We start from the raw sequence: 10,742 nt of genomic DNA, 5'->3' as shown, positions 1-10,742 counted from the left end.
ATTCTTCTCGCAGCCCGGGAACCCTCTGGGGATGTCCACTTGCCAGCGGGGAGCAGGCCTAAGCTGCAGTCAGACATCCTTAGCTCTGCTGAGGAGGCAGGAGAGGCTCCCGCCACCACCGCTGTGCTGGCAGCCGTCAGCCTGGCTTGTGGATGAGCAGAGCTCCCACTGTGGGAGCGCACTGACCACCAGGGGGCAGCTTCTGCATTGAGCATCTGCCCCCTGGTGGTTAGTGTGTGTCATAGTGACCAGTCATTCCCAGTCATTCTGCTGTTAGGGTCAATTTGCATATTACCCTTTTATTATATAGGAGGAAGGAAGGATAGGATAGAGGCCTGGTGCATAGGTGGGCGCTGGCTTGTTTGCACTGAAGGCTGTCCCAGATGATGGTGGGGATCCCACTGGAGTGCCTGGTCAGCCAGGATGAGGGGCTGATGGTCGTTTTCAGGCTGGCCATGACCCCCAGTGACCCAAGCTCCCAGCCTCTCCTTTTATTCTTTTTTTTTTTTTTTTTTTTTCAGCAGGTATCTGGGATTTATTTATTTTCTATAATTGAAACTTTGAATCCTTGAGTGGAGCCCAGTGCCAGCCAGGGTTGGTGGGAAGCTTGGCTTCCTACATCACAGGGGTCAACCCAAGCCTCCTGCTTGCTCCAGCTCCGTGGCCACCGCCATCTTTGTGACAGGGTGATGGTTAATAAGCATATTACTCTTTTATTAGATAGGATACATTTTATTAATTTTAGAGATAAGAATGGGAAGGAATAGAGAGATAGAAACATCAATGATGAGAATCATTGATTGGCTGCCTCTTGCATGCCCCCTACTAGGGATTAAGCCCAAAACCTGTTCATGTGCCATGACGAGGAATCCAACCATAACCTCCTGGTTCAAAGGTTGATATTCAACCACTGAGCCACACCCACGAGATGACAATTAACTTCTTTGATTATAATATCAGCTGCCTTTATCTAAGCCTTTGATCACTGGGGCATCCACTTCAGAGACATTCATCTGGAATAAACACAATGCCAACTAGCTGTACAACTAGATAAAGAGGCAAGTGGCCCCAGGCATTTCATGTACCCATCAAGACTTGTGAGTATAAACCTTGTGTTTTCAAAGGTCCCTGATGGATGTTGCTGAGGTGTGTCTTGCAACATTGCCTCTGATTAGGGCCTGGATGACTTAAATCATCATTGCCAGGATACTTAGTAATCCCCAGTGGTTTGTGAGCACATCATATAGACATATATGTACTTATAGTTTCTACTCCTTTGCACTGTCCTCTGTGAGTGCACACTGTTCTGACAACATTCTAGCATTTCGTGCAGCATTTTCACTCCTATTTTACAGGGAAAGAATAATAACCCAGCACATGGTCTTACTAAAATTCCTATGATAAAATTCTGGTTTACTTCTTTCTAAAACTCTAAAGCTAGCAATATCCTTAATTGTATAAAATAAAAATTAAATAATGAGATTATTCTTAAATATTCTAATTGGAAGAAAATTATTGAAGGTAATGTATCAGCCACTGAATTCACAAAATCAAAATTTGGTATTCACTTTCCCACACAGCTGCTCTTTCAAATGTAGTAAAGAGTTTAAGGAAATGCTTTCAGGAATTAGACTCGAGTTAGAAATCTATTCCAGCCATGTATTCGCAGTTTTACTTGGAGCATGTTATTTAATCTCCTTGTACCTCAGTTTCTGCATTTCTAAGTGTGACCCATTATTCACATGCAAACTGTGTTCCAAGGTTTTAATGAAATCTCCATGCAATACACAATTGTGAAGGCTAAATCTTATAGTATGTGCACAATTAATAAATGACAGTTTTGATTAAAAGCAAGTATAGTGTCAGGCATTTCAATTGAAAATGGCGAATAATAAAAATTAAGAGTGAACACAAAATGCGAGGATGTTACAAATTCTATATGTCATCACTTCCTTTATCCTCCTGGAAACTCTATAAGGGAGTTACTATTACTATCTCCATTTGAAAATGAGAAAACTGAGGTAGCTATATTACCAGGTAGATGGCAGCAACAGCTGTTCTACAAATAAGACGAAAGGGAGAACTCTGCAGGCATGGGACACATACACTCCTATCCGCTCTCATCTTCTCATTGTACATCCACTTAAAGGACTACTATTTATTGCCAGCGGAATGTGGAGATCTTTTTTATTTTGTTTTGTTTTTAACTATAAGCTATTATGCAAATCATTCACATAATTTGCATAATAGCTTATAGTTGAGTAAAGTAAAGCTACTCTTTCAAATAATTTTAGGATATTAATCAGCTTCGTTTCCTTGGCCTCAAAAGTTTAACTAACGTTCATATACTGCCATCTTGTGGTCATCTCCTAGAATTATCCTTTCAGGTGAATGACTTCTCTAAGCCATGAGATGGATTAAGTAACTGAGCCTGGAACAGAGAAAAAAAAAACACAAAAAAACCCACAAGGTTTTGCGGCTTTTAATTACTTCATGCCAAAAGACATATTTCTGTTAATGCTATATGTAATCGAAGGAATAGAACGGACAGCGCACACCTACACAAGGCATAAGATCTCCTGGCAAAGGGGATAGCACTGCGCTCATTGATAAGGAAATCTTGTCTGTGACAGCCAGGTTGCCAAATGCTTAGAACTTTAATGTATCTGGCTTTCTCTCAAAGATAACTGCATCCAAGTACGCTGTGATGCATTACATAGGTCCCTTTCTGCACTTTCCCACCCCTGCCCTCCGCAGCGGGAAGTCCTGACCAGCTCTATTGTCTGATCTCTCTAAAATGTCTTACCCATGGCCAACTGCCTTACCTCTTCCCTGGTGCAGTGTACCACTGTATAATGACTTGGAACACATCTATTGTAAAATGATCCCTGTAATAAGTTTAGCTTCCATCAATCCCTTCATATAGTTGCATATTTTTTCCCTGGTGATGAGAACTTTTAAGATCCACATTCCCAGCAAGTTTCAAATACACCATACAGTAGCAGTGTTCATGATAATCATGAGGTTGTACATGGCACCCCAGTGCTTTTCTATCTTATAATTACAACTTTGCATATTTTGACCACCTTTTTCCAATTCCCATCCCATGCCTCTGATAACCACAGATGGGATATCTTTTTCTGTACGTTTTATTTCTGTTTGTTTGTTTGTTTAGGTTCCACAAAAAAGTGAGACCAAATAATATTTTGTCTTTCTACATCTGCCTTATTCACTCAGCCTAATGGCCTCCAGAGCCCTCCATGTGTGGCAAACGACAGGATATCCCCTTTTATGGCTAAGTTGTAACCCACTGCATAAATATTTCACATTTTTCTTTACCATTTATCACTAAATGGACATAGGCTTCCCTCCACCATGTTTGGCTGCTGTAAATAATTTTGCAATGAACAAGGGCGTGCTTATAACTTTTCCATGTTGTGCTTTTGTTTTCTTTGGATAAATATCTCAAAGTGAAATTTTTAGGCATTTTTCTTCTTTATATAAACTTTCAGAAAGGAAGAGCACAGTTATGGAAAATATCCTGAAACTGAAAAGAAAATACAGTGGGGCCTTGACTTACGAGTGTCCCGACTAACGAGTTTTTCGAGATACCAGCTGTCTCTCACCGACTTTTTGCATTGAGTTGATAGAGTAATTTGAGTTAACGAGCTCCTTAACGAGCTCATCTCAGAACGAATTAAACTCGTAAGTCAAAGCCCCACTGTACCAGGTACTGGGCTCTCTGGGTAGCCATACAATACACTTCACTAATTTCTTTAATGTTCAGATTCAGGAATACTTACATCTTTATTTGAAATGAGGAAGGCAATACCCTCTATATTTTATGAATTACGCTTTGTATATAATCAGTGCTGAATCCATATTTTTTAAGGCACACGGGTTTTTTTCCTGCTTTACACATGTGTACAGTTAAAGCAGTGAAACAATAAGACACTTACACCACTTGCAATGAGGCAATATTTACCTTGCAATAAATGAGCCTGGACTCTTTGTTTGCTTTGTAAATTACTTTAATGATTGATTTAACATAGAAGTAAAGTTGCTAAGTGAAGAATTATTAGTTCATGTATGTTTGCAGAGAAGACAAACACCAGGTTTGTTGGAGATGTGAGAAAGCAGGGGAAGGAGTTAAACAGAGAAAGAGGAAGCCAGTTATGCCATCAACTGGATTTTGTCAACCTACAAACACTAACTCGCGTGATTTAAATATGGGGCAGGTGTTAACTGGACCTTTCACTCCAGGAGTAAGAAATAAAACGATGTTCCTTCAGGGTGTAGCAGGACAGGAGTGGGTGGCATTGGTGCAAATATCTGAGGCCCATATATGACTAATGAAAATAAGGATCTCAAGTATAATTAAAACCAAATGAAATTCAGCAACAGCTACTGAAGCAAAATAAGGAGAAAGATACAATACAGCGGGCATTTCACTAACAGCGTATTACAGCTCTGTCACCAAGGTTACTTGATCTCAGTGGTGCACAAGCACGTGGCTTTGCATTGTAGTGTGACTGACAGGGCGCGGCATCCAGGAACCACTTTCTGTATATCGCAGTCAGTGTATTCATCATAATAGGTGCAGGGGTTAGCTGAACGGAAAAAGCAATGTTATCTCAAACAATCACAGTTAGTGGGGAGAGAGGGCAGCTCCTAAAAGCATAAACATAAAATTGACCAACAATAGCTTATTAATTTTGATTATCATGAACTAATAAAATTAGAATGGAAAACAGGTAATGAGTTAAATGAGGTCAGTCATTAAAGAAAAATAAAAAGATGAAAGTCGCCTCTGACATTAAACAGGTTGTTTTAATCACTATTTATTTATTTATTTATTTATTTATTTATTTATTTTTGGTTAGACATATCTAAGCAGATTGGAGATGAGTCATTTTGAGATCATCAACATCATAAACTATATATAAGAGAGTTTTATTGATGTGCTGTATTCTGCTTATATGTTGCTCTACCATTTGATAGGTAAGGAATTGCTTTGGATTATTAAAATTAATATATACCCATATATACTAGGGTCTGTTTCTGGGCTCTCTATTCTATTCCATTGGCACTTGTCTGTTAAGCCAGCACCACTCTGATTACTATAGCTTTGTAATGAGCTTTGAAATCAGAAGGTGTAAGTCATTTAGCATTGTTAGTGAAAAAAATTCATACATGGCCAATGTAAAAATCGTATAAAATCCACACATAGAATAGCAAAATTTCTCAAATAACCTCTTTACCCAGAGATTTTCTTATATAACAAGGCAGTGGGCTCTATATTATGAACAAGCACATATCTATATCAACGTTTCTTTAAATCAGCTATCATTATTCCACTGTCTTCTGCTATGTAGTATTTTAGAGAAATATGATGTGAAAGATGTGTATTTCTTTTTATGTAACATGTTTTTCTTTGACTTCTCTAAATTGTTTTTATTATTCTTTTTTTCTTTTATTCTTTACTCTCCCTAGTTTTATTGAGATATAATTGATATAGAACATTGTATTCATTTCAGGTGTACAACACAATATTATGATGTATGTATACCAGTATACTGTGAAATGATTAACAATTAGTTTAGGTAGCATTCATAACCTTACATAGTTTTTTTTTCTTCTGATGAGAACTGTTAGGATTTACTCCTTTAGTAACTTGCAAATATATAATACAACACTTTTAACTACTGGCAAAATGCTGCACATTCCATGCCCAGAATTTATTCTTTCTCTAACTGGGATTTTATACCTTTTAATCACCTTAAGTCATTCTTCCCGCACCCCATCTCATAGCCTCTGAAAACCACCAATCTATTCTCTGTTATGAGTTTGGACTTTTTTAGATTCCACATATAAGTGAGGTAACATATTATTCATTTTTCTCTGTCTGACTCACCTCATTTAACATAATGTCTTCAAGGTTCCTCCATGTTTTTGCAAATGGCAGAGTTTGCTTTTCTTTATGGCTGATTAGTATATCACATTTTCCTTATCAATGTGTCTGTCAAGACAGGTTGTTCCCATGTCTTGGCTATTGGTGCTAACAATGAACGGATACCTTTGTGAGTTAGTGCTTTCAGTTTCTTTGGATAAATACCTAGAAGTAGAGTTGCTGGATCACATGATAGTTCCGTTTCGAATTCTTTCAAGACTCTCCATACTATTTGCCAAAGTCACTGCACCAATTTACATTTCTGGGCTCTCTCCTTTGTCCCATTGATCGATGTGTCTGTTTTTTAGGTCAGTTTTATACTGCTTTGATGACTAAAGTTTGTAATATAGTTTGAAATCAGGAGTGTGATACCTTCAGCTTTATTTTTCCCCTTAAGATTGCTTTGGCTATTTGGGGTCTTTTGTGGTTTCATACAAATTTTTAATGTTGATAGTGACATTTCTGTGAAAAATGCTAAAGGAATTTTGATAGAGATTACATTAAGTCTGTAGATAGATTTGGGTAATGTGTACATTTTAGCAATATTAATTCTTATAACACATAAGTGGGTAATATATTTTCATTTATTTGTGTCTTGATTTTTTTTCATCAATGTATTATAATTTTCAGTATATAGATCTTTTACTGTCTTGAATAAATTTATGCTTAGGTATTTTATTTTTTTTCTGTAATTGTAACTAGGACTGCTTTTAAAATTTTTTTTTCTGATTGTTATTTGTGAGTATAAATACAACTAAGTTTGGTATAATGGCTTGTATCCTGCAACTTTACTAAATTCAATTGTCAATCCCAACAGATTTTGGTGAAATTGTTAAAATTTCCTATATCTGCAACTAAATTGAATCAAATCAATGGTTAATATTAAGCAAACTGGGATGTAAAACTTACTACAAAGTTTGTCGTCACAGTCGTTTGGACATTCTTCACATGAATCTCCTATCATATAAGGCATACCCTTTAGTTCAGGTTCATTTCCCCTTAAGAAAAAAGAAAAAGTGGTCTCATAAATTTGAAGTTTGAAAAATACATATAAAATGTACTCTCTATTTACTATCAACTTTAAAGACAATTTTTGAAAACCACTTGTATATAACAATGTTAATCTTTTAGATGACTTTAATATTTTCTAGACTTTGTAAGTTGCACAATGAAAATTTATCTTTTTAAATGTGCAACAGGCAACTCTGGTGTCCTAAGAATATTTTGAGGGAGTTTGTACCTCTTTGAACAGTCAAGCCCTAAGCAGAATGACTTTAGAGCCATTTACAATAGGAAATTTTTCTTTATACCCCTAAGTGCTTGATAAATAGTTACATGAAAGTACATGGTTTTTAACAATGTGAAAAGTTTTAAGTGAGTGGAGTTGTTCTAAATTTATCTTGCACTATGTGATAAGAAAATTGAAACATGTTACTGTCTTTTATAGAAACAGATGAAGTATTATAATAAGTAAAACTACACCATCTTTTACTCAACCTAGGGAGCTGGAGGACAGAGTAGTAGGTAAGACTTTCCCGTTCTGAGATCATTTAAAAGGCAGGTTTGCCTGCAGATATCTTAAGAAAGATTAAGTTGATTCTTACTTCATAAAAAGTAAAGCAAATGTTTTTGCTGAAAGAACAATCTATCTAATATTTTTTTCTCCTTGATCTATACATTGTTAAAAAATTTACCATATAAAATATTTTTATTACTTAATTCACTAAGGGATCTTGTCAGATACACCATGAAATCTTTTTGCTAAGAAAATTTTTCAATCACAACTCCATGCTTTCTACTTCTTTTGGTATTGTCAGCAGTTCAACATAGACCATCAACCCCTTCAGAGATTTAGCACAATTTGTGGCTTTTAAATGCAAGCAGATCATTAATTTTCCTCAGCACTAACTACATAGATAAAAAAAAAAATCACAGCAAATACTAACTACTAAAATAAAGATATAATAAGACCAGAAATAACTCACATGGACCTATTATATGAATATTAGAGGCCCAGGGCATGAATTCGTGCACAGGTGCAGTCCCACAGCCTGGCCGCTGATTGGGACCATCTTGCCCAGTACAGATCAGGGCCAATGGGGGCTGGGGAGGGACCACGTCAGGTTGGCCAGCCAGCCAGAGAGGGACCGTGGGAGGGCTCCAGGGTGTGTCCGGCCCTCTCGCCAATCCTGATGGTCTGGACCCCAGCAGCAAGCTAACCTACCAGTTGGAGAGTCTGTCCCCTGGTGGCCCATGTGCATCATAGCAATTGGTCGAGTAGTCGACCCAACAGTCGACAAATTGGTCGAACACTTAGCATATTATTTTATTGTATAAGATGTTATATAAATTGACTCTACAGTGATTTTGGAGACATCATTTAAAGTGTAAAGGTGATAGCATATGATCAGCTAAATCATTTTCATTAGTTCATATTAAACATCTTTTTATTGTGCTACACATATGGGAGGCAGTGGCAAAATACCATGGGACAAAGGAGCATACCTGCCCTTCACTAAAGCAATCAGATTATTTCTTCTAGGAATTGGCACTCACACTGTTGGTAATATACAAACTTAAGTTTTAAAGAAAAGACATACTTTGATAGTTATACTAAAAAGCTAAAGACAAGAACACTTGGCTTTTTCTGTTTATTCTTGATACTCCATTGTATTTCTTTCCTTGCATTATAAAAATACTCTGCATTGTTGAAGTAAATATCCCTGTTTTTTACTTATGCTAGCTCAATAACACATAGCAAGACTAGTTGTAATATTTCTGAATTTAAATATTCTATTAGTGATACATAGAATTATTTAGAAAAATAGGATGTAAAGAAAAGTGTGTGTGTGTGCAATGTTTTAGGAATAGCTAAATAACTAAAATGTAATATTTATTTAATTTTTATTCTCTATTTGAGGAACTAGAATAAAAGCTATGTGAACCCAGACTGTATAATACATACTCATGGCAATAGTGACAAACATAGAGGAATTGAGGTGTCAATTTTTTGCAGCATGATGACACACCACAGCCAATGAGGTAAGAGGAAGACCAAATAATCTGTAAATATAAAGAGATTATTTTGTTAAAATTTGATTATTTTCTATATGATTATAATATGAATATTGTTATCTATGATTTAAAATAAACATCTTTGCTATTAGGATGCTTTCAGCATAGCTATTTATGAAATCATAAAAAACAGAACGATTCTCATGTGTCTAGTGGTTGGTAGGAAATGGTTGAGATTTTGTTTCCTCACTTGGGGTGGACCAACTAGAAAGGACCTTATTTGCAAGATTCTAATGTGCTATGTGCTTCCCCAAGCAATATTTTTTTTCATTATTTAGAACTCAGATGGTAAGCTATTCCATAATTCAGTTCCCAGGCATGAAAAGACATAGGAGATAGTGGATCTACCTCATTATAGCTGAAGGAGAAATGGAAACCCACTGACACCTGCAGCAAAGGACTATGCATAAGAAAATATTCTAGAACATTTAAAGTGCCAACAAGAATGAGAAATTATGGGAAATTAAGACATTTGAAAATAGCTATGCATTTGGGGAAATGGAAAAGAGTCCGAGACATAGTCTCAGGCGTGATACTTGCTTAGAAAAATAACATGAGATGACCTCTAAGTTTCACCCTAGTTTGATCCCCAGTCTCAAAATGTACCCTGTTAATTAATCAAGGTCATTCCTACAAAATGGCAAAGACTGGGAAAAGTTGCTTGTTTGTTCAAATGTCTTATTTTTGACAACAAAAAATCACAAGTTATATGAAGAAATAGAAAAACATGTCTCATTCAAGGGACACATGGAATCACAGAAACCCTGAATATACATAGGCGTTAGACTTACTACACATAGACTGTAACACACTGTCTTAAATATGCTTAAAGAGCTAAAGAAAAACACAGAAAATAACTAAAATAAATCAGGGAAATAATATATTAAAAAATGAGAATGTCAACAAGGATTAAAAACTTTTTTAAATAGCCAAAGAGAAATTCTAGAGTGGAAAATAGCATAACTAAATTCAAATAATGTACTAGAGGTGATCTATAACAGATTTGAACAGGAAGAAGAAAGCATTGACCAACTATGAGACAGGTAATTTGAAATTATTGTATTTGACAGAGGCTAGGGGGGTTATGGGACATCAAGTAGACCCATATATACATTTTGGGAGTGCTACCAGGAAGATATAGAATAAAAGGAGTAGAGAGATCATTTGAAAACATTATTGTTTAGGATTTCCCAAATTTGAAAAAATAATTTGATGTACAAATCCAAGAAGATCAATGATCTCCAAGTTGAATACAACAGTACTAAGATATATTATATTCAAACTGTCAAAAACTAAAGATTAAGAAAGAATCTTGAAAGCAGAAAAAAAAATACTATGACTTATCATGTACTGGAATCTGCAATAAGATCATTAGAGAATTTCTCAGCATAAAACTCACAGTACAGAAGACAGTGGGTGATACATTTAAAGTTCTAAAAAAAAAAATAGTAGACCAAAAATCATATACTGTATCTTACAAAACTGTCATTCAGAAATGAAGGAGAAATTAAGATATTTTGAGCAAAACAAAGTCTGTAGGAGTTTATTGCCAATAGATCTGCCTCACCAAAAAATTCTGAAGGGAATTCTTCAAGTGAAATAGAAAGAAAGTAAACAGTACCTTGAAGACATATGAAAATATAATATCTTCAGTAAAGTAAATACATGGTAACATATAAAAACCAAGATCATTGAAATTTTGTTCTGTAGTGCTATT

The 10,742-nt window shown here is 35.8% G+C and overlaps 1 protein-coding gene across 1 annotated transcript in view; it reads right to left on the bottom strand.

Moving 5' to 3' along the window:
• Nucleotides 1-4,473: 4,473 nt before the first annotated feature.
• The window catches only part of CRISP1 (cysteine rich secretory protein 1), a 28,122-nt gene continuing 21,853 nt past the window's right edge, over nucleotides 4,474-10,742 (bottom strand). Inside the window, exons 6-8 of the mRNA XM_036318427.1 lie at nucleotides 8,916-9,013; nucleotides 6,860-6,948; nucleotides 4,474-4,610 (exon numbers count right to left, since the gene is read on the bottom strand). Of these exons, the coding sequence (XP_036174320.1) occupies nucleotides 4,483-4,610; nucleotides 6,860-6,948; nucleotides 8,916-9,013 (315 nt within the window). The 3' untranslated portion in view covers nucleotides 4,474-4,482. The remainder of the gene's footprint in view (nucleotides 4,611-6,859; nucleotides 6,949-8,915; nucleotides 9,014-10,742) is intronic.

The sequence above is a fragment of the Myotis myotis genome, unplaced genomic scaffold (genome assembly GCF_014108235.1).
Source record: "Myotis myotis isolate mMyoMyo1 unplaced genomic scaffold, mMyoMyo1.p scaffold_m19_p_7, whole genome shotgun sequence".
Taxonomy (NCBI): Eukaryota; Metazoa; Chordata; class Mammalia; order Chiroptera; family Vespertilionidae; genus Myotis; species Myotis myotis.
Note: the sequence above shows the minus strand (reverse complement) of the source record. Positions and strands in the feature narration are given on the sequence as shown.